This window comes from Bactrocera neohumeralis, unplaced genomic scaffold (assembly GCF_024586455.1).
Source record: "Bactrocera neohumeralis isolate Rockhampton unplaced genomic scaffold, APGP_CSIRO_Bneo_wtdbg2-racon-allhic-juicebox.fasta_v2 cluster11, whole genome shotgun sequence".
Lineage (NCBI taxonomy): Eukaryota > Metazoa > Arthropoda > Insecta > Diptera > Tephritidae > Bactrocera > Bactrocera neohumeralis.
The window spans coordinates 16,488,911-16,514,196 of NW_026089624.1; the positions used below are offsets into that span (position 1 = coordinate 16,488,911).

Genomic DNA, 25,286 nt, shown 5'->3' on the forward strand with positions numbered 1-25,286 from the left:
GAGAGATATATAATTGATATTCTGAATAATCTTTTCCTGACCATGGTATGTCTATGTGTCAAAAATTTTATGAATCGTGTCACTATTTCCCTTAGATCCCATATACATAACACAACGTTTTTTGAACTTCCAGGTGACTTAGTACCGCATATATTGGTCAACATGTGAGCTACATATATCAACGAAACTGATAGTGATGATGATGACAGTGTGTTTTACTCATAACAATGTACCTTTGTGCCTAAAATGGATAAAATTGAGCGAAAACTTGTTGTGGCGCCCATATAATAAACATATAACTTCCGTGTGACTTTAGTCCTTATGATTGGGAATAGTATGTGAGGTACATTAATGATTCTCTGGAAACATTTTATTATTATGTGTCGTTTTAATAATATGTATAATTGGCAAAAATATACATACAAAATCGAATCGATACCACCTCCAATACCCATATACTAGAAATGCATAATGATTTTAATTTTTTTTAGAAACCTTATGTGTTGTTTACCGGTTATTCAATCCCGTTAGGATGGTAAGGATTATCCAAGTTGTCGTCGACGTCATCTAACGAGAGGCCCAAGAAACGTGCAGTTTCGACGGGTTCGGACCAAAGGGAAAACGGTGTCAGATGAGTGGGGTTGGCGGGGGGGGCATGCAAAGAGGTGGCCATTGTCATGCGGAGACTCATTGTACGCAAGACATATGTTAGATATTTCGGGGTCTATTCTGGACAAGTAGAAGTTCAATCTGCTACAATATCCAGAAAAAAGCTGCGCAAGAGTCATTCTCGTTTCTCACTTCAAGTCAAGCTCTTCGCCTGCAATGGGTAGTGATTTGACTCCAAGAACGCCATTCACTGGAAGGGAGTCGGTGAAGGATCGATGTCGTCGATGTAATTGACGAAAGACCTCTAGATGTTCCTAGGAGTCGGTTCCGTCCCAAGCAAGTGGCTGCAAGGGTGATTTCTGCGAAAACATTACAGCAGGATGTGCTTGGAGAGAAGTTCATTATGCTCCTTACTGATTGATTGATTAATATGAGGAATGCACCGCGACCTTTGGTCTATTGTGCCCTCTCCTAACTCACGTAGACTCACCCAGCCCCAGCGCATCGATGAAGTTCAATAGACTTCTGGGCGCTACTGAGGCTATGCGATCCCTATCCGGAAACATTGATCCGAGGGCCTGAGTCCTGCGTCTACAGACTGCTGTGCAGTCAATCAGCAGGTGCTCCGGGGTTTCAGGCTCCAAGTCGCAGAACCGGCAGTTAATGCAAGAGGATAGGCCCATGTTGTACAGGTGCCTATTCAACTTACAGTGGCCGGTATACCATGCGACCAGTAGCCTGAGTTTGTTCCTGGGGAGGTTTATTATAACCTTGAATCTGTTTAGATTGTATCCTCCCATTAGCAGCTTGGCATGTCTCATACCACGCTTTTGCCGCCAATGCTCCTCTCTGCCCACTCCTTCTTCCCTGCGAAGTAGCTCCTTTATGGTATGTGGACCTACCCCAATAAAGGGTTCTGGTCCCACCATCTTGGTGGAGGCTGCTGAGCGGGCTAGCTCATCCGCCAGTTCATTACCGGCTATACCTCTGTGACCAGGCACCCAGATTAGGTGTACCTTGTTACGTTCTGCAAGGCTGTTCAGCCTCTCCCTGCACTCCTGCACTAATAGCGATCTGATTTCGTAAGAAGAGATCGCTTTTAGCGCCGCTTGACTATCGCTGAGAATGGCAATTCTCTCATTGCGATAGTTGCTATGGAGGTTTATTTCTATACACCGACTTATGGCAAAAACTTTTGCCTGGAAAATGCTTGGGAACTCTCCCATGGGTATGGAGAGCTTAGTGCGTCGGCCCGCGATCCCCGCACCGATTCCCTCCGACATTTTCGAGCCGTCGGTGTACCACCTTAGCGTGCTATTCTTCAGCATCAGTTCGAGATTGGAATCATTCTACTCGTCTTTGCTGCCGAGGGTGACTTTAAACTTCCTCTTGAAGTTAACTGTTTTGGTAGTGCTGTCCCTCGGGAGGAGGGCTGATGGTACATCGCCACTTATCTTTTCCATCCTCTGGGACGAGATTACCCTACCTTTGCCCCACTCCTCTGCCGTTATTTGCAGAATTGTGTGCTTGGCTACCTGACCGATAACCAAATGAAGCGGAGTAAGCTCCGTCAGAACCTCCAGTGCTGCCGTTGGACAGGTGCGCATTGCGCCCGTCATGCAGACACAGGCTAGCCGCTGCAGCTTCTATAGCTTGGTCTTAACCGAAGTCTGCGACGCTATTGGGGCCCAGGCCACCGCCCCGTATGTGATTATTGGTCGCACTATCATGGTATACAACCATCTGAGGATCCTTGGCTTACAGCCCCAGGACTTGCCCGCCAGCCGGTTGCACACCATTAAAGCTTTTGTTGCCTTGACCAGGGTCAAGTTTACATGCTGATTCCACCGCAAAGTAGAATCTAGCATCAAACCTAGGTATTTGACACTGCCGGTCATTCCTATCTCTCTGCCCCCAAGTGTAAGATTCCTGAGACCGGGTAAGGACCTGCGTCTCGAAAACGGGACTACCGTCGTCTTGGAGGGATTGATGTTTAATTCAACCTGTTTACACCACGTCTTCGCCAGGTTTAGACCTCTTTGTATTAGGTCACAGAGAGTGTCTTCGTATATGCCTCTTGCTATAATTACAATGTCGTCCGCATACCCTTGGCAGCGGATCCCATTGTTCGTTAGCAGTACTAATAGGTCGTCTACAACTAGACTCCATAGCAGGGGTGATAACACACCTCCCTGTGGGCAGCCTCTTGTTGTGCCAAGACGAATCCTCTTTTCACCTACTGTGGTCTCAGCAACTCTGGTACGCAATACAGATTCAATCCATCTGCGCACCGGTGCTGCCACATTCCTTTTCTCCAGTGCCTTGGCTACACTTTTATGAGTGTTGTCAAAGGCATCTTCGATGTCCAAGAACGCGCAAAGCATCACCTCTCCATGCTCCAGTGAACTCTCTATTTCAGAGGTTATCTGGTACAGAGCAGTGTTAGTGGATCTACCCACTCTGTAGGCGTGCTGAGCCGCATGCAGGGGTGCTCTCTTCAGCACTGTCGACCTTATTTCATGGTCCACGATCTTCTCCATGGTTTTTAGTAGGAAGGACGTTAGACTGATTGGCCTAAAGGATTTTTCCAATGAGTAGTCCTTCCTACCAACCTTGGGTATGAAGATCACCTTCGATGTCCTCCATACCTCAGGGATGTACGCCAATGCGAGACTCTCCCTCAGCAGCCGAATCAGGTGAGGCAGTAAATGCTGCTCCCCCTGTTGAAACGGCGCTGGAAAGATACCATCCACTCCCGAAGACTTGAATCTCTCAAACGAGGCCATTGCCCACCTGATCGAGTCCGCCGTTTACAACTGCTTGGCTATCCTCCAATCGTCGCGGGATGGCCTGTGTTCGATCACATGTAGACACTGGTCTTCCCGAACCGTCTCCGGGAAGTGCGCCCGCAGAAGCTCCGTCGCTCTGTCCTCTGCGCTGGTCGTGAATGTCCCATCACCTCTTTTGATTGCTACTACTGCGTCGTTTGTGCCTCTGGCCAGGGCTTTATGCAGCCGGGCCGCTTCTGGTGTGGAGGAGACATTTTCGCAGAATCTCCTGAAGCTAGCCTGCTTTGCAGATCTGATCTCCTTATTGTATAAAGTGAGATAGTTCCTGTATTCCTCCCAGACCCCCGTTTCGCTTTGTTGAATAGGCTGCGTACTCTCTTCCGGAGGCCTGATAGTTTCCTTAATTACCAGGGGCTGTTTCGCCTGTCTGTGGTCACTTGTAGGGGGCAGCTGCCATGATAAGCGTTAATGACAGAATCGTTTAGCTTAGATAGCCTAATCTCCAAGCCTGGGCCTGGCACGCTGTTATCAGTCTGCTCCCCCCTGCCCAATTTCTCACCTAGTATATCCCTGAAGGCATCCCAGTTCGCCTTCTGGGGGTTGCGTCTGGGGGGGGAGTTTCCTGACCTCTGCCTTTAGCGTGAACCTTAAAATCCTGTGGTCTGACATGGAGGGCTCCGTAGAGACTCTCCATTGCGAGACCAAACCATTTGCAGGCTCATTGCTCAAGGTGAGGTCCAGCACCTCCCTCCTGTTCATAGTTATGAATGTGGGTTCACACCCTACATTCTCAATTGCTAAATTACTGCTTACAACATATTCTAATAGGGACTCACCTCTCACGTTGCAGTCGGTGCTGCCCCATTCTGTGTGGTGAGCGTTCGCATCGCAGCCGATGATGAGGGGAGATTGTGCAGTCTGCAGTGCTCTACCAGCCTTTCCACCGCCTCCGGGGGTGCCGTTGCTGCCTCTCCCGGAAAGTATGCTGAGGCCAGGACGAAGTCAGTGGTCGTTTCTGGCCCTGCCTGTCCGGACTTGCTACCGCAGGGCTGCTCCGACAACTCGTCCACCTCCATTCTAGTTTCCTCCGGGGCGGACTCCGGCACTGCCTGGTTATCGACGCCCCTGTCCTCTAGAGTCGCAGGCGTTTTGGCTTCCTTGCTCGCGGTGTCAGCAGGCTTGTAGGGCCGCATGACGACCGTGCTATACCTGTAGAACAGGCGGAAGCTCGCGGCCCGGACATACTTGTACGACTCGTCGTTGATGTATAGGTGTAACCTCCATCCCTCAATGTCGCCTAGCTTCTCCTTCTTGCTGCCTGCAACACACCAGGACGAGATACTTAGTCCCCGGTTCTGGTTCCTCACCAGGTTCAAGGCGTGTTCGTAGGTCCTGTCCCCGCTCCGAGCGAGGAACATCGTCATGCTGTGCATGATTGGCACATCTTCCACCCTCTTCACGCAGAGGACAGGGCCCGTCCAGCTTCCCAGCCTTGGAGCGTGCTTCCTCAGCCAGTCGGCGGCGACTCGTCCTGAAGTCGATGCCCAGGAAGGACGCCGTGTAGTCCTCTCCTTAACTGGGAGCATAAGCGTCTCACTATGTAGATATTCAATGGGAGACATCAAGAGGCATCCTGTCGTAATCCAGAGTGTAGTGTTCTGACAAGTCCGAAGCTTCTTAATCTGCGTTCCACTGCATCCAGGTGACCATATTGGTGCGACGTAGTTGAAGACCGGCCGGCCGATTGCCTTGTAAGTTGCCAACAACGTTTCTTGGTCTTTTCCCCATGTGCTGCCGACTAACGACTTGAGGATTTTGTTGCGGCTCTGTACCTTGGCGATAATCGCGGTCGGATGAGGAGTGAAGGAGCATAGACTATCGAAAGCTACACCTGAAATCTTAGGGTTATTGACAGTCGAAATCTTGACGCCGCGTTGACTGCAATATTAAGCTCAAGTCTGTACTCCTTCGTCCAGTTCGTGAATATGGCTCCTGGGGTTTTGGTGGGGAAGAATGTTAGGTTCCGTGCAGAGTAAAAGCGAGAAAGATTAGAGATAGCGGTCTTCCTTTGATCACATGCCATCGATTCTATTGCCCGACGGCAATATCGTGCAATCATCAGCGTAAGAGGCGGGATTCCCACTCTTCCGACTTTCCACACATGGTGTATTTGAAGAGTGGTCAGCAATTCCCACTACAGCCGGTTTGGCTGTTTTTTCGGCGATCTAACCCCGTTTGGATAGGTGAGTACTAATTTAAATTTGTCGTCGCAAGAGCAACGCCTTGCAGCCGGGTTGTTCCGTATCTTCGTGACTCGTGTGGGCATTGAGGCCAATCCTGGCCCAGTGAAATTTTTCTGCTGCACTTGCGCCAATAGGCTTCATCCAAACTTCACCTTTGGATGGAGCCATCATAAGACATGCTCAGGACTTTAGACACATAGGGAGTAGACTACGAGATACGTGGCCCTATGTTGCCAAGGCACTATTGCGACATTAGCCTCTCCGGCAGTGTAATCTGCACCCAGGTCAAGCATTGCGCCGGCACTCATCCCGAGTGGCGAACAGAGGGCCACCACGGTCCACAGGACCTCAAACAGCTACATAACTCTCATTCTGCCTTGTCCTTCCCCAAACCTTCCTCCAGCTCCAATCCTCATGCGAGAACCACTCAACAACTCCTGGTTCATCGCTCAGTCTGGTCCGCTCGTCAGACCGTTATACGTCGAAACGTCACATTAGTCAAGTGCAATTCATGCACTGGCTGGTTTCACTTCCCGGCGTGGTTCGTACATTTCCTCATACTGCTGGAGTTTGCCCCCGCAACATTTAACAGTGGCGTCGCCAAACAACACCACAGTGCGACAACCGCCACTGCGGGTTTTACAACTGCAATAAACACCACCCACACGCCAATCCCTCAGCCCCAGGATCACCCATAGACACCCGCGACAAACCCGAATACTACAATTCAACTGCAACAAGCACCATCCACACGCCTCTCCCTCACTCCCAAGATTAGCCATGGACACCCGCGTCAAACCTGAATACTACAATTCAACTGCAACGAACTCCAGAGTAAGATCGAGGAGATAGTTGCACTCATGAATCGGGAACGCGCATCGATAGCTGCAGTCCAAGAAATCAAGCTAAAAAGCCGCTCAGATCTTGAGTTGTGCCGGTTTCAACGTTTTATGAAGGATCGTGAGCGAGATAATGGTGGAGGCCTAGCCTTCATATTGCCCAACACGGTGCAAAATCGTCTAATCGATGAAGACATCGAACGCAGGGATACTTTGGCATTCCTGCCCGTCAAATGATCGTATGGGGATGGAGCTGGGGGAACACATTGACGATTCGACATTCTGTACAATGAATGGCGAAGCCTCCGCCAGAGTTATGGGCACCTGTAATAGCTCGCCCGATATTACCATTGCTAGGGGCGGTCTGATAAATATCATAACCTGGCGACCTATTCTAACTCTCGCATCAGACCACCTTCCCATAATTATCTCGATCGAGAAACCTCCCGATTTTGTTTCTGTGGACAACCGTACCTTCGTTAACTTCAACAAAGCTAATGGGTCGGCTTCACAAAATTTACTGAGAACACCTTAAATGCCTTACTCATTCCTACGGACGTATTCGATGGCGAACGTCAATTCCGCAAGGTACTACCAATACCATCTATATGATTTCTAGTCAGCTCCGACCTTTAAAAGATACGTATACAAATTTAGTAACTAAGCAACTATTAGTTAATGAGATATAGCATTTTGGGTGAATCATCTTGTGTTAGTTTACATAAAATGGATCAAATAGCATTTCGTGGGGGAAAAATACCATTGAAAAATAGGGTCAATATGGGCTCTGCACCAGAGAAACCAACCGTTGAAAAGAGTTTTGCTAAGTTGGAAAGAGTTTACATAAAATGGATCAAATAGCATTTCGTGGGGGAAAAATACCATTGAAAAATAGGTTCAATATGGGCTCTGCACCAGAGAAACCAACCGTTGAAAAGAGTTTTGCTAAGTTGGAAAGAGGCGAAGTAACCAAAGTTGGTGCCACGAAAGTTCATAATCCAAGAAAAACAACGAATTGGGGATTCTGAGAAGTGTTGGAGTGGTCTTTAATCGTAATAAAACCGAATTTGTCCGTCGGTATGTGACAACAGAAACATGTCCTCCTCATTTCACACTGGAGTCCAATCGACTGACAGCCTAGCGGATTGCACATGATGAACCGGTCCGCAAGCGTGGAAGACGAAAAAGTCGGCTGTCAAGGTTATGACATCAGTCTTTTGGGATGCACGTGGTATAATATTTATAAAACTGATTGCTGAGCCAGTTATGATCCATTGTACTGTGTATTTGGTTGCAGTTCTTTCTACCACTCCCAATATTCGCAGTTATTCCGCTATTTTTTACGTAAGATCCCGCGTTTAGGTTGTTATGAATGCATTTGCGTCTGCAAGAAAATATTTTATTCCGATGGAAATATGGCGCCCAATTCCTACGTACAATATTGAAGAGTAAAAGACATGTTGCCTGTCGTTAAGTCGGGGCCGCATGAGGTGCACATCCAAACAACGTTGAACTCGTAGTTTGAAGTAAATATAGTTTGTATATTTTAGTTTAATAGAATTATGCTAAGAAATATTCTGGCAATAAGCAAGCTGTATTTTTTAGTTCGTAATTGTTGTTTAATGTACTTAGTTTAAGTAGGTATGTAAATACCCCAGTCTTATAACTTATATTTTTTTCTTGATTTGTAATTAAAATATCTAAAAATTAAACAACGAAATTATATTTAAATATAGATTTCTTAATTGAAATATTTATATGTAAAAAAAAAATATTTCAATACAAGTACATATATTTTTATTTATAAATTCAATTGTCGAATTGTATTTTCGCCAATTGTCCCATTCGGCCGAAATTTAAAATTGTAGTTGCCTTAAGTTGTCATTTAGCTTGAAATATTCATAAATTTTGCTTCTTGCGTAGACACTCGATTTTCATATTAAGGCATACATCTTTTCTTGTTATTCGATGTAGTACTAGTACATTTAATCTTTTAGCTACGACTTCTATGGCTAATTTCATAGATTAATATTTCATAAATATTTTTAGGACTAGGATATTTTTGACATTTTTGTGTACGTAATTATGACTCTCAAACATAAATCACAACTTTCACAGAGCTCTAAAAGATCTCCAGACGTGAATATTGCCAGATAGCAAGAATCTGCTTATAATGCTTTACAGCGCAGACGCGAGCAAGGAGCATGTCAGGCAGAAGTTAGAGCTAGAGAAACGTCTGCACAAGCTGATGGACAGGAAAATGCTACCCGCATAGCTTATCACTGTGCATCAGAGACACCTGAAGAGGGAAATTTTCAGCGCCGAGAAAGCGCTCAGCTTATGGTCACTCATCGGTGCACTCAAACACCTGATATAAAAATTTCTCTACGCCGAGAACAAGTCCATCTAATTGGTAATCAGCATGCTTCTAAATAAGACAAAATGCTCGACGACTTGAGGGAGATTTTACTTTAATATCCCTCTAACTAATACAAATAAAAAAGTAACCACCATGGACTTATTCCATATAATGGTTCGTGAAAACCGCTACGCTGTAGGCCACTACTATATCAGTTTTCCGTAAAAAGCCCCAAAAGGTAGACGTACTCTTAATATTAATCTGAGAGGCACCGCGGAAAGTGTGTCCGTGGACAATAGCTGGGGGGTTCCATATTCACCGCTGCTTTGCAAATTTTTTTAACTTTCACATAAGTCTGGTTTACAGTTCCATGCAGATTATCAAATATATAGGTAAATACATAAATAAGGGCAGTGACCATGCCGTGGTAATACCCGTGAAATGTGTTGGCCTGGTATGATGCCCTGGGTAGAATTTATATCCATTTATTTTATCTATATACGCTCTAACGCTTTGACATTGAAAAGACATTGTTTTCCAATACCATGATCCGATCGATGAGAAAATTCTTAACGAAGTAGGTACTAAAACTTATGAGGTTAAAATTTTTGCGAGTTTTGGGAATTTACTGCTCGATTTCACTATGCCTACCCCGAAAAGAATTAAATAGCTGTAAACTCTTTTTGATCAAAAAGCTTGATTACGATACTATGTTTTAAGAATTTAAGTCGTCGAAACAGAGCCCCTGTTACTTGCGGAGCAAAGGAAAATTTTTAATACAATAACAAACCGCGTAGCTAGCAGACATAGGCGTGTTTTTTTCCGTGAAATACAAGGGGACATCAGAAAAACTTTCTTGCTGAATTTGCTTCTGGCACAGTTGCACAAAGACAACGTGGTTGGGCTGTCCGTTGCATCCTCCGGAATAGCCGCAACCTTAGTACGTGGTGACAGGACCGCATACTCAGTATCATTTAGTGGTGCAAATCGAATATGTAGGACAAATGCACAATAATCCTGGGGCTGTAAGCCTGGTATCATAAGGTGGCTGTATATGATAATCGTAAGGCTTATTGTCACTTATGAAGCGGTTGCTTGGGCATCGCACGTAACGCAATCTATCGAAACGGCAAAGCGTGCGTCCGCGCTTCAGGGGCAATACGCATATGCCCAACCGCAGACTTGAATTCTTCCTGGAGCGCACACCGCTCTATCTAGTGATCAAACAAGTAACGAAGTATACCATCCTGCTCATGGCAACAGAGGTGGATGGTAATGTGAGGATAATTTCGTCTCAACAATTGAAAGACTTAGGAGAAGACATGCCACAAACATTTGAAGGCATTGATGCAGGCATTGCGGGACCGCATACCTAGCTTTTCATACCAATGGCGTGTTTTCCGAGCATCTTTTAAGCAGAGGTGCTATAAGTCAGTGTGCAGAAATTAATCTCCAACGCCACTATCGTAACCAGCGCAACGCTATACTCAGTGATAGCTAAGCGGCACTAAAAGCAATTTAAACCTATGAGATCAAATTCGCCATTAATGGAGAATTGTGTAAAAATGCTGAACCGCCTGCCGTGTACACTTGATCAGGGTGCCGGGTCATAAAGGGATAGCATGCAACGTGCTGGCCGACGAACTCGCCCGCTCTGCTACGGTTTCTAGGATGATGGGGCCAGAACTATGCTTCACATAGAAGATAGTGGATATTGAATGGCACTGGCCGTTGGCAAGAGAAATGCGCCATACCAATCTGCTATTGGCAGGTTACAACCTAACAAGATTTGAAGATATGATCAGCTTCCCTCGAGTAAATTTTCATTTTCTTGTCGCTCTCTATACTGGGCACTGTAGGCTCAAGATACAACTGCCCAACAAGTACATGGCCTCTTGTGCAAACTGCTGGTTTTGCAACATGGAACCGGAAATTCCAGAACACTTGATTATAGGTTGCTAAGCAATTTGTGGAAGCAGGCTCAAGGCATTTACTTCCATCTACGTGAACAGGGATCACATCACCTCCATTGGGCACTGACTGCTGGGCCTTTGTGGCTATATGTGATAGAAGAAAGGAAAACAATAGGCAAACTTGTTTTTAACTTTTTAGTTTGAAGTGTCGAAAACCGATAAGCATTTCTAAAGCTGATCGCTTCTCAGACTAATGAGAATTAATGACCGTTTACCAAAATTCTTTAATTCCACTATATAAAAGGTAATTACAAGTTTTTTTCTCATTGTAGAATGGCTTAAATGCGCTCCATTTAGCAGCTAAAGATGGTTATGTCGATATCGTGAGTGAACTGCTACGACGTGGCATTAAGGTAGATAATGCCACAAAAAAGGGTAATACAGCATTACATATTGCGTCATTGGCCGGCCAAAAAGAAGTCATTAAATTACTGAACCAGTATAATGCAAATGTTAATGTCCAATCATTAAATGGTTTTACGCCCCTTTATATGGCAGCCCAAGAAAATCACGATGCTTGCGTTCGTTTTCTATTATCAAAAGGAGCGAACCCATCACTCGCCACTGAGGTAAGTCTGAAAATATTTCCTTAAAACGAAGCGCATTAATTTAAGTACCCGATAAATGAAAATACTTTATGTTTCATACATATCTAAAGACAACCGAATGTGTTGGACACTACTTAAAAAATAATTACTTCGGCTAACGGAAGCTGTAATACCCTTTATCTCTGGGTGTATCTCTTTATAAAACTCTATGTATAACCTAAACGGATCCGGATTTTTATCCGGCCAAGGACTATCAACTCGGCACCATGCCTTGAAGTTACTTCAGGAATGTTTTTTGCTCCTACAACAACACCATATTCTTTAGTTTATACATACATTCGAATTGTTCCAATTATTCCTATATTATTGTCTTTTTTTTAGGATGGATTTACGCCACTGGCTGTTGCCATGCAACAAGGTCACGATAAAGTAGTTGCTGTTCTTTTGGAGTGCGATGTTCGTGGAAAAGTTCGTTTGCCAGCATTACATATTGCAGCTAAGAAGAATGATATGAGTACCGCTGGTTTATTATTGCAGAGAGAGATCAATCCGGATATTGTGTCTAAATCGGGATTTACACCATTGCATATCGCTGCACACTATGGCAACGTGCATATTGCTAATTTACTGATCGACCATGGAGCCGATGTAAATTTTACGGCGAAGCATAATATAACGCCTTTACACGTTGCCTGCAAGTGGGGTAAAACTAATATTCTGGATTTATTACTGTCAAAACATGCAAATATTAATGCTACTACGCGTGATGGTCTTACACCACTTCATTGCGCAGCCCGTTCGGGTCATGTCAATGTCCTTGAGATATTACTTGCGAATAAATCTCCCATACTTTCGAAGACAAAAAATGGGCTTGCTCCACTTCACATGGCAGCGCAAGGTGAACACGACGAAGCAGCTCAACTATTGTTGGCGCATAAAGCGCCTGTTGACGAAGTAACCGTTGACTATTTAACTGCTTTGCATGTTGCAGCCCATTGTGGTCATACGCGCGTTGCCAAACTTTTACTGAATTATAACGCCGATGTCAATGCTCGCGCTCTTAATGGGTTTACGCCGTTACATATCGCTTGTAAAAAAAATCGCATCAACGTCGTTGAACTACTATTGAAACATGGTGCAGTCATCAGTGCCAAAACGGAATCGGGTCTGACGCCATTACATGTTGCTAGTTTTATGGGTTGCATGAACATTGTCATATATCTATTGCAACATGATGCTTTACCCGATGCACCAACTGTTCGAGGAGAGACGCCACTACATTTAGCCGCTAGGGCGAATCAAACAGATATTATACGAATTTTACTTAGAAATGGTGCACAAGTTGATGCACGAGCCCGAGAAGGTCAAACACCACTTCATGTAGCCGCACGTTTAGGAAATATTGACATAATTATGCTAATGTTGCAACATGGTGCTAGCGTTGATGCTTTAACAAAGGACATGTATACGCCATTGCATATTGCAGCGAAAGAGGGACAAGAAGAGGTTGTTCAATTACTGGTCGAAAACAATGCGGAATTAAATTCAGTTACTAAAAAAGGATTTACCCCACTGCATTTAGCAGCTAAATATGGTAAGGGCAAAGTTGTGGCCTTACTATTACAGCGTGGTGCTAAAATGAACTGCCAAGGCAAGAACGATATAACGCCTTTACACGTGGCGACACATTTCGATCACCCGAAAGTTGTATTTTTACTACTTGAGCGAGGGGCTTCTCCTTTGCTTTGTGCTAAAAATGGACACAGCCCCTTGCATATTGCAGCTAAGAAAAAAGAAATGGAAATAGCGCAGAAACTACTGCAACATGGTGCAGATCCTGATTGTCTCAGCAAATCCGGCTTTTCACCGTTGCATTTAGCGGCACAGGAAGGTCATGTTGATGTGGTGAATTTATTGTTGGAGTATGGAGTTAACGCCAATGTTCAAGCCAAAAATGGTTTAACACCGCTGCATTTGTGTGCTCAAGAAGATAAAACTGATATAGCACAAATACTCATTGATCATCAGGCTAATATATCCGAGCGTACCAAAGCCGGATACACTCCTTTACATATAGCAGCACATTATGGTCAAATAAAGATGGTAAAATTTTTACTAGAAAATGATGCTAATATCGAAATGAGTACTAATGTGGGTTATACGCCATTACATCAAGCAGCACAGCAGGGCCACATAATAGTCATCAATTTACTATTGCGGCATAAGGCTAATCCAAATGCCGTTACTGACGTAAGTACATATATTGGCAAAACAATTAACTCAAGTGACGTAATTTAGCTTTAACTGTTTAATATGTGTTAATTCATTTTCCCCTATTACCCTATTAGGGTGTACTACTCAAGAAATACAGAATTTTACAATTTGGTGTAATCAAACATTTCTTAATGGAAAAAATTCCAATTCTTAGCAATTTATTTTATTTTATAAATGTAAAATCTTAGAACTAAAGTTTCGACTTGACTTGACAAAAATTGAAAATGAGTTTGGTTGGCGCCCAAGCTCTGCTGCGGTGATCGAAGTCGATTAGCCACAACCCATTTGGGGATGTTTCATCGTGGAGGGTGAATTTACCGACCGTTGTGCTAAATATACCTTCTTTGTTCACCCTGGCGGTAAAGTCGCCAAGCACCATTTTGATATCACGGCGAGGGCAGCTCTCGTATGTGCGCTTCAAGTGCTTATATAAGATATCTTTGGTCGCATCGTCCTCTTCTGTCGGGGCGTGAGCGCAAATCAGCGATATGTTGAAGAGCATCTTTTCATTGGGCGTGTTCTTTACGTGGCGGATCCCAAACCCAGCGCACAGCCTTGGTGAGGGATGTTTCGCCTTGTCAATTTAACTCGCCTTTAATCGGACGTTTTTTGGCTACCCAGAGGATACTTGGTCTAAGACCGGCAGTCATGAGATGCATGAGCCATATATAAACGAGTCGTTTCTGACCACTTCCAAGTGAATGACGCTTAAAGAACTTTCCTCACTTACATACACTTCTACACATGGAAAAGGATTTGTATACTTTTTTTCACAAACAATTAATTGGCAAACTGTATATAAAAGAAAGTAATGTTAGAAACACTATTTAAATATAAACAAAGAACTGCTGAACCGATTTGGGCCAAATTTGTTGAGAAGGTTGCTCAGAACGCGCGGATATTGGATTATTTTTATCTCTTTGTATTATTTTTTCAAAAAAAATTATAAAGACAACAACACATAGCTAGTGTAAAAGTACAGTAATTTTGGTTCGTATACATAGTATATAGATCATACGGGGTCTAATTGAATCCGTTTCGATCGAAAAACTTGACAATTTGATCGAAAATTATTATTGAAACCGTTTCGAAAATATTCGTCGAAATCTATCCGTTGATAAGTGAACGGCGTAAATTGATTTGTAAGTATTTATGTACAAAAAATAGCTGAGGACGCATTAAATTATGTTTTAGTTGTGTGATTTAGAGAAAATGAACAAAAACACATCAACAAAAACTAGTTTATATAATGATGTTTGTAAGGAAGCTTTTTTTCTGGCCCTGCTTTTTATTGTTTGCTGAGGTAAACTAGGCGTGTCCAGGGTTCGTTACAATAAATTTGTAAACAGGGGGTCTCTTTGCGGATCGTAATTTATTAAGCTTTGTATAATAATTTTACTTATAGTTACAATTTGTGTTTAAATACTGTCTCCCGCGTTGTAATGACGTCGCCCGAGTGGCAGGGTAACGTTTCTGTGTGGCCCGTTAGTGCAATACTGTTTCCCGCTCTGCTGCTCTCTTTGGTGCTAGGTGCCGTTCTGCTCGTTGCTACGACGACGATGCTCGACTACTTCTGCCCGCGCACGTGCAGGCTTCGATGACGATGTACTGCGGCGTTTGCTGACACTCGTGTGAATAATGAAATGTCCTGTTGAATAACTCACCATAGCCGCGCAAAGACCCCTACCACGTTAGCGACCGCAATGTTAAGGGTTCAGTTGGTCAGAGGATCAGCTCACTACCAAGCTCACCCTAACGAAGCGCACCAAGACTAGCCAGAGGATCAACTCACTGCGTAGTCTGGTGGCGGACGTGTGTACGCTGTCACAGGTTCTGATCATCAGCCATCTAACATTTCGCCAAGCCTGTGCTGCGTGGTAGTACATTCGCAACATGTTCCGCTGGGATGCCGTGTGTTGCTGGCAGTGGCATGGTTTTACAGCTGCATATGCATGCTTGTTGTTGTTTCGTCTGCATGTCTGATTTCTCCGTCTTCTTGTGTTTCTAGAAGAGAATGGTTTTCCCGTTGTATTATGAATAATATAGTGTGCCTTTATGAGTTGTGTGGACTAAATTCTGTATAGATATTTAGTTCTCACATAAGTCGGCTGGCAAGGTTATGACATCAGTCTTTTGGGATGCACGTGGTATAATATTCATCGACTGATTACTGAGCCAGTTATAATTCATTGCACTGTGTAATCGGCTGGTGACTTTGGCACAACGTGAATTTCGTCGCATATTTCCTGGCCGTCCGACGTCTTCTGGGGAAACACTGTGACGTTTAGCCGATCACCTCGAAGAGACTGGCACAACACGAGATGCTGCCAGGTGTGGCAGACCCCGGAGTAACCGTTCTGCAGAGAATATTGCTGCTGTTGCCGAGGATGTCATGGAAGCGCCGTCGACATCAACCAGACGACGTGCCACGCAAATGGGTATCAGTCGACGGTGTTTATAGCGAATTTTGGTACAAGATTTGAAGATGTTTCCGTACAAAGTCCAGACGGTGCATCAGCTGTTAACATACGCTCAAGCCATCCTAAATCACCACCAAGAGGAAAATGATTTTTCATCACAAATAATCATGAGTGATGAGGCTTATTTCCATCTTAGCGGGTACGTAAATAAGCAAAATTTACGCTTCTGGGGCACTGAAAATCCGCGTGTAACCCACGAAGAGCCATTACACCCGCTCAAAGTCACTGCACTATATGTGCTATTTTCGCTGGAGGAGTCATCGCACCTTTTTTCTGCAAAGACGTCGCGGGCCAAACGATTACTGTGAGTGGTGAGCGCTGCAGAGCAATGATCAACGAATTCTTTTTGCCGCAACTTGATGAATTGGGATTGGAAAACATGTGGTTCCAACAGGACGGTGCAACGGCACACTCTGCACTGCATTTCCCGGGCGCCTAATCTCCCGTTTTGGCGATTTGTACTGGTCAGCAGGATCGCCTGTTTTGACTGCTCAAGACTTCCTTTTGTGGGGCTTTTTGAAGTCGCGTGCTTATGTCAACAAGCCTCAGACTCTTGCAGCTCTTAAAAACAATATCCGCCAAGAATGTGAGGACCTATCGCCGGAAGTTCTGGCCAAAGTGATGGAAAATGCCATAAAAAGGGCTCAAATGACAATCAACTGTGGCGGCAGCTATTTACATGATATATTTTCGACTTGATGGAAAGAAATTTAAAAGACCAAATAAAAATAATCCACAAGCAGAATCAAAGTTTTTCATTTTTACAAAATTACAGCCAAAAAACATAGGAAGGTTATTTTCACTTCACTTCATCGTTTCCGTTTAAATATTCCTCGCCAGAGAACTCCAATAATAAACGCATCCGATCGCTGCTAAATTCAAAGTGCTGTAGGGAAAACAGCGGCTCCGCCGCAAACGCTGTGTCCTGCAGTTTTTAAATCTGTAATATCTTCGAAAATATTCATTTAAATCAGATGCTGTAAAAGGCCATATACATATGAAATCAACAATGTATATAAGGTATTTAATGGGATAAGGATTAATACTGTTTTGGTTAAAATCGCTTGGAAAATTAGCCATTAATTGTCGTAAAAAGTAAATGACAAAAAAATGTTATTGTGGGATATCCATAAGAGATAGATATCTTGTTAACATTTCGTAAGAGTTTTAAGACAATTGGATAACTACAATCGATGTTATCGATCAAAAAGCGACAACAGCTTTTGCTCGTAAAATGCATTTTGAACAAAGAGCAAATATTAAGTTTTGTTTTAAATTTGGGGAAAATACTGAAACATTTTAAATGATTGAACAAGTTTATGGTGATCAGTGCCTATCCCGTAGTAATGCGCGTGAGTGGTTTAAGCGATTCCAAGAAGGTCGTGAGGACCTCTGTGACGATCAGAATTCGGTCCGGCCAAAATCAGTGATTACCCAAAACAATATTGAAAAAGTGCAGGAATTTATTAAGAATGAGCCGAAATCTTCTTTGGGTTACATGAAAATAGAGTTAAATATTTCCAAAGACTACATTCATCGCATTTTGATAGATAAATTGGGTCCACGGAAGGTGTCTTCCAAGTTTGTTCCGCACAAATTGACTGGTACCTGTTGCACGATAATGCGCCGTGTCATCGGTCGACGCTTGTCACTGATTTTTTGACAAAAAATTCCATATTAACCATTAATCACTCACCTGATCTGGCTCCCTGTGATTTTTACCTATTTGGAAAACTTCATTTGCCCATGAAAGGACACTGGTTTCAGGACATTTCAGCTATCCGAAAGACGACGACCGATATTCTCAAAAGCATTCCGAAAAATGACCTTAAACACTCATTTGAAATGCTAATTGACCGGGCTAAACGCTGTATCGAAACACAAGGAAACTACTTTGAATAAAAAAAATATAACTTTTGAAAAAGATTAATTTTTCGTTGTTTTTTTTTAACAGTCCTGTTTCTTTTGCGACAGACCTTGTATGTACAATACTTAGTATATTATTTTGATAAATCTGGTTGGGTTCAGCCTGCGTTTGGAGCGTAAGCGGAAAAAATTTAATTATTTACGACATCACATTAGAAAACTCAAAAATAACAGTATTTCTCCACTATTTAATTATTATATTCAGCGTTTGAAAAACTGCCGTAAGTGTCATTTTATATGATTTTGCTTCTGCTTCTGCTTTTGTAAAAATCAGAAGTCGCAGTCGAAGCATAGGCCAAAATCATGAAAGCAACGAAAAGCAAAAATCATCAGCAGGCCCCGCTTCTCGTTTTCTTGCTTCTGATTTGCTGTTGCTTTCAATCGTAGCCGAAAGTCGATGCTGTGGCAGGTGTCGGCTTTCGGAAGTCGTCAGCAGTCGAAGCCTCAAAAAACGAGACATTCGACTTATTGTTGCTTTTGATTTTTGATTTTGACGCTGCTGCTTTTCACTTTGACAATACATATTCGCGAAAGATTGCAAACTGATCCACCCTCAGAAATAATGGAATTTTTAGATATCGGTAAAATAGAACTGCAACCAAATCTGCCTATAAAATGCAGTTTAAGTCATTCTTTACTGTTCTTAAAGAATATGAGAACGTAAATTATCTATGTAGATATACTCGGAATGTCTTTACATAATCTTTTCTTGAAAATAGGTTCTCCTATTGTTATTCAGCGTAATTTTTATCCACCGCAATTATGCAACGGTACACGATTCGACATCATAAAAACCACGGGAAATATTATTGTAGCAACCTGACTGAAAAATGTAACGAAGAAATGGTCCTCTTTCCACGTTTCCAGTGATACTATTATCTGAATTAAATTGAATTTAAAAATGGTTTTAATGGAAAACTAAAAATATTATTGTTGAAAATTGAGATTTTGATTCTACCCCCTTTCATTATCTCAAATGTTATCAACTAACAACTTTGAAAATTATTACTTTGTTCCAGACTTGAATATAAAATTAAAAATTATGTTTATTTGCGCTTAATAACAAATCCAAGCACATTTGTATCAATGATTTTCAAATTCGGGATAATATTCAAATTTTAATCGCGTGAATTCTTACACACATAAATAAAATTTTACTGTATTGAATAGTTTATAGTTAATGTATGTATACTTTAGCCACAGCAACGCGCCCTATACTACTTTATAAAAAATTCAAATTAAAAAACTACTTCGATCAGCATTGGTTTCTATGTTTTCCAAAAACTGTATAAATACACTTAAAATCTACCGAACGGGTTTCGAGCTAGTTGTTATTAGTTTTGAGAAAAAAGTTGAAGTTTTACTCTCAATTTACGTAGGAGAACCCTTTTATCACATAAGTGGTAAAGTGTAGGTCGGACTTGCTCCAAATTTACAGGGAATACTTTTAAGATATCATATTTGAAGAAAACAAAAGAAAAAATACTAAATTTCACTACCAAACACTCCATAAGTTGAGTTGTCGATACAAAATTTTCTTGTGTTTATTACCGTGTACAAGTACGACTTTTTACTATATCAAAATTTTACAATTGTCATAAATGGTTCTTGCAGTTATTTTAGGAAAATTGTTTTAAAATGTATAGCATTTGCTGCAAGAAGCGCAATCATTGGTTTCACATTCCTGTCGTAAACCAGAAAATGATATATTCAACAAGTATAATACAATTTATATACATGGTGTCGCACATATCAAGAGCATAACGGAAGTCCTGAAACATTCTTTCCTAAAATTTTCAATAAGTCGTCCGTCGCAAAAGTTGTAATATTATGTTTAATTGTCCATTCGGTTAAGTCCTGTGGCAAACTTGAATTTTCACGATATGAGAAACATTAGAAAACTATATTAGAATTCTAATGTAAAATCTAGCTTTTTCTCTAACGTTAGAGACAGTGTTTGCTGGGAAGCTAATGTCCGACAGATGCACTCAATAGACTCCTGCATCAGATTTCCATTGGCTTCTGCTATAAGAATACAGAAATTAGGAGCTTGTAATAGTAAATAGTATGAAAATACCATCCTGAACCTGATAAACGCAAGTAAATCAGACCATTCCCCCAAGGTTAAATTTCAATAGCCACTTACTTGGTTTGGTAGAAGAGGATGATGCAGTCTCTATCACCCAGTCTAGTCACCGACGACTATAAATCCTTAATTTGGGTTCTCGGTCCAGTCACAGAGACATTTTCAGTCACAGAGACATTTTCAGTAACGATAAAGCAGACGTGTTCGCTAAAGTAGGAGCTTATTTAAATGAATCCGAAGTGGAGTTAATACCATGTCTGCTGGAACGATTGAAAGAGAGCTTTATACTTATTTTGTGCAAAAACCACAGTGTAGGTGGAAATTGATAACCAACTGCAAAAAAAAAGAAGGAGAACTCAGGACTTACTACATAGGTCCAGGAATAGCATTTTCAGACTTACAGCTATTATTACTGGCATTGGCCGTTTTGAGAACCCACGCTAAAAATGAGTCTACTCTATAAGAATCTCCAAAGAAGTTGTATAGATCGGACCACTATATCGCTGTCGTACAAATTGATCAATCAAAAAACCTTTTTATATCCTATATCCATTATTCTATAACAAATATATCTGTGAAGAGTATCATAGTTTCGGGGCAGCCAAAGTTAACAGTTCTCTTGTTTCAATTATGGTTCAAATGAAAACTATCAAACAAAAGATCTAACTGACAAGTAATTTACATTTGCAGTCAGTATAAGAAAGTATGCGGATATTTCTTTAGAGTGGTATAGGCGCTATTTGCAGTGCTACCAAGTTTTGATTTACTTATTTGATACCATGTTCAGACCGAAAATTTAAAAGATTAGATTACATTTACGCATTTCATAACCCAACAGTGTTCTCACTGCCGTTAGAAAGATCAAAAAACAGCTGTTATTGTCATTCAAGAATTCACATCGCTTAATATTTATCAAAAGGAAAGATTGTCATATAGTATTTTCAAATAAAAGCCGTATTTTTTTTAATATTTTCCACATAATAGAAATAATGGTCGCATTTTTTCATTTGTTAAGTCGATTTTCAGGTGAAATTAGATTCATTGCTTTAAAAAAATTTGTTTGTTTATGTTTTTCCCCTTTGTAGTGTCTAAATCAGCTGTGATAATGTAACAGATTTCCAGTGCTGACAAGTAGATTGCGCAAAATCAGAGTCGCACAGAAAGATTTCAATGAAATTATTTGGAACTGTCATTTTTGTATGGCGAAATCTTGATAAATTTTTAAGATTAGTGGGATAATCCATTAAACAGCCGAAATCGTGTGATTAAGTGTCGGTCTGAACATGGTATTAGATAAGTTTAACTATGGTGAATGGTTCAAATGGTAAATTGAAACACAAATATGTTTTGTTCCTATATTTTAAAAATATAAGACTTAAAATCAATAAATTATTATATTTTATAAAAAATAAAATGAAGGGTTATCGCAACATTTTTTAACGTGAAATAAATAATTTCTCTAATATGAAAGAATCATAACACAATTGCGCATGGGACGAAAGACATGTTATACATATGTATGTATGTTGCATATTGTTTATGCTACAATTGCCTAAATGTTTATATAAATGCAATAGGCTATCATAGGTATACATCATAACCTAATTAAATATGTTTGTATTGTTGATTGTTTAGTGCATGCGTACTGCATATAAATGCATACGTGTCGCGTAGAAAGTACGTGTATTGCATATAAATGGATATGTGTTTATGTCTTTATTTATGGATGCATGTAAAGTGGTGAACACAATGACTGCGACAGACTGCAGCAGCACGACAGTGAACTGAAAACGTCGTTGTTCATCTTACTGCATGTACATTTTGAGTAGCAACAACAACACAATGGCCGGCATGTACACAAAACAAGGCAGTTGTCCATTTTGTATGTACACAATTTCGTTGTGGCCATACTAATTCCTTTCACTTCAATGAAATTTTAATATTTTGTTCAAAGTGAAATTTTTTATGCAAAAAATAAGTAAATAGGTCAATATTTTTGCTTTAAATCATCAATTGTTATTACAAATGATATAATAGAGCTATAATATAGCTATTTTATGCTTTTATTTGTAAAATAACTTCAAGTTTGTTAGAGCTGTGAATAATTTTACATTTTACATATTAGTGGCATCGCCCTCTACCTCCTCTTTCTATCTTCCATTCTACTGTCAACTCTACTGTCGTCGTACTGTCGTTGGCAAATATAGGAGGATATTGAAGTTAGCGAGAACGACAACTGTCGGCCTGCAGTCGTGTAGTCGTGCAGCTATCAAAATAACACTGCCAAAAGAACGTGTGTATTTTAATATTTGACAGATGTAGTTTGCAGTCTGTCGCTCTCTATGTGTACCGCGCTTAAGAATGCGTAATATACAGCCCTATTCTAATGCCCTCATAAAAATCACCACCGTCACCCTTATGAGGTTTTGCGTATGCTGAGGTGATAAAGCACAAATGCCCACAATTTCATCACACATTTATGAAGTCTGAACGCAACCCAGACAGTGCAAAATCGGTTGCGTTTGTTATGTTAATTTCAATATTAAAAAAAATAGTAATTATTTTATTGAAATATAATGGAGGAACTAGTTACATATTATAAATACAAGTATTTGTCTATTACAATAAATATGTAACTTACGGTCTTTGTACATTTTATTTCCTTCTAAGTATGAATAAAAAGACACATACATATTGATGTTTGAATAATATACTGTAATGCTGCAGCTGCTCCTAAGATGTTCTTTCACATTTCGAAATCCTAAAACTAAATGAAATTATTATACATATGTAAATTAATCACACTTTTATTTATTCGTCTTTGTTTATATTTTAAGACTAAACTTCAATTGTTCTTTTCTTATAATCTAAACTCTTCTGCCTACATAGACTGTGACGACAAAATTGTTGCGACACTTGTTGCGCGCGAATTAATGTGAAATTTACAGCAGCGAAGCGAGAAATCGATCAAAATGCAATTCTTTCGAATTTTGGTCAACACGCACATTGTTTCGGGAATTGCAGAATTTCTTGTAAATTTCAGAATTGTGAAATTTGGGCGTGGAGTTAACTCCTCCCTCTCTAATTTCTGCTTGCCCTCAAGCTAACATCAAAAGTATGGGGTATTGTAAAATTGTAATTCTAGGGATGTTGAATGTGTATCATCTTCGTAAAAGGTATTCTGTTCATCTTCACAGCGCTGGTGTTGTAACTGTCTAGTGTTATCTGAATAATTGATATTCTGGGATTCATTACGGTGGTTTCTACGTTTGCTGAAGGTGTGTCGTACCACAAGTGAATCAACCGACAATGTACTTTTGTTCAAAATGGCGGTACCATTGTAATTGTTGAGAAAAATTATACCGTCGCCAACTTTGTCGATTTTGTCAATGTGATCAGCATTACAGAATTTACATTTTGCCATTTGGTCTCTAATTCTTCATCTTCTTTACTGGCGTAGACACTGTTTACGCTATTATAGCCGAGTTAACAACACGCGCCAGTCGTTCCTTCTTTTCGCTACGTGGCGCCAATTGGATAATCCAAGCGAAGTCAGGTCCTTCTCCACTTGGTCCTTCCAACGGAGTGGAGGTCTTCCTCCTTCTCTGCTTACCCCGGCGGGTACTGCGTCGAATATTTTCAGAGCTGGAGTGTTTTCATCCATCCGGACAACATGACCTAGCCAGCGTAGCCGCTGTTTTTTAGTTCGCTGAACTATGTCAATGTCGTCGTATATCTCGTACAGCTCATCGTTCCATCGAATGCGATATTCGCCGTAACCAATGCGCAAAGGACCATAAATCTTTCGCAGAACTTTTCTCTCGAAAACTCTCAACGTCGACTCATCAGTTGATGTCATCGTCCAAGCCTCTGCACCATATAGCAGGACGGGAAATATGAGCGACTTAAGGAGTTTGGTTTTCATTCGTCGAGAGAGGACTTTACTTTTCAATTGCCTACTCAGTCCGAAGTAGCACCTGTTGGCAAGAGTTATCCTGCGTTGGATTTCTAGGCTGACGTTGTTGGTGGTGTTTACGCTGGTTCCGAGATAGACGAAATTATCTACGACTTCAAAGTTATGACTGTCAACAGTGACGTGAGTTCCAAGTCGCGAGTGCGACGACTGTTTGTTTGATGACAGGAGATATTTCGTTTTGCCCTCGTTCACTACCAGACAAAATTGCTTTGCTTTCTTGTCCAGTCTGGAGAAAGTAGAACTAACGGCGCGGGTGTTGAGGCCGATGATATCAATATCATCAGTTCACACAGCCGTATTAGTTTCGCGGGGATACCAAATTCAGACATCGCGGCGTAGAGGCATCTCCTTTTCGTGCTGTCGAAAGCAGCTTTGAAATCGACAAAGAGGTGGTGTGTGTCGATTCTTCTTTCACGGGTCTTTTCCAAGATTTGGCGCATGGTGAATATCTGGTCGGTTGTCGATTTGCCAGGTCTAAAGCCACACCAATCAATTTGTTGGCGGTGGGCTTTAATCTTTCACACAATACGCTCGATAGAACCTTATACGTGTAGTGGTCGATCATAACGTTGGGGGGTAGGCAGCCTGTTTTTTCTCCGCTGCGACACGGTACTCCTCGTCGTACCAGCTGTTCTTTTGCACTTTCCGAAAACCAATGGTTTCGGTTGCAGCTGTACGTAAGGAGTTTGAAATGCCGTCCCACAGTTCCCTTATACCGAGTTGTTGACGAGTGCTCTCAGAGAGCAGGAGTGCAAGCCGAGTAGAAAATCGTTCGGCTGTCTGTTGTGATTGCAGCTTCTCGACGTCGAACCTTCCTTGTGTTTGATGGCGCGCACAGAGGCGGGTGCGAATCTTAGCTGCAACAAGATAGTGGTCCGAGTCGATGTTAGGACCTCGGAGCGCACGCACATCTAAAACACTGGAGACGTGTCTTCCGTCTATCACAACATGATCGATCTGGTTGGTAGTTTTTCGATCCGGAGACAGCCAGGTAGCTTGATGAATCTTCTTATGCTGGAATCTAGTACTACAGATAACCATATTTCGGGCCCCGGCGAAGTCAATCAGCCTCAACCCATTTGGGGATGTTTCGTCGTGGAGGCTGAATTTACCGACCGTAGTGCCAAATATACCTTCTTTGCCCACCCTGGCGTTAAAGTCGCCAAGCACAATTTTGACATCGT

At 41.7% G+C, this 25,286-nt stretch overlaps 2 protein-coding genes across 2 annotated transcripts in view; both read left to right on the forward strand.

Annotated features, from left to right (window-relative positions):
- LOC126766148 (uncharacterized) overlaps positions 1 to 25,286 on the forward strand; it is an 897,272-nt gene that overhangs the window by 859,853 nt on the left and 12,133 nt on the right. The window lies entirely within an intron of this gene.
- The window catches only part of LOC126766095 (ankyrin-3-like), a 58,141-nt gene continuing 43,943 nt past the window's right edge, over positions 11,089 to 25,286 (forward strand). The window contains exons 1-2 of the mRNA XM_050483859.1: positions 11,089 to 11,381; positions 11,742 to 13,610. Of these exons, the coding sequence (XP_050339816.1) occupies positions 11,304 to 11,381; positions 11,742 to 13,610 (1,947 nt within the window). The 5' untranslated portion in view covers positions 11,089 to 11,303. The remainder of the gene's footprint in view (positions 11,382 to 11,741; positions 13,611 to 25,286) is intronic.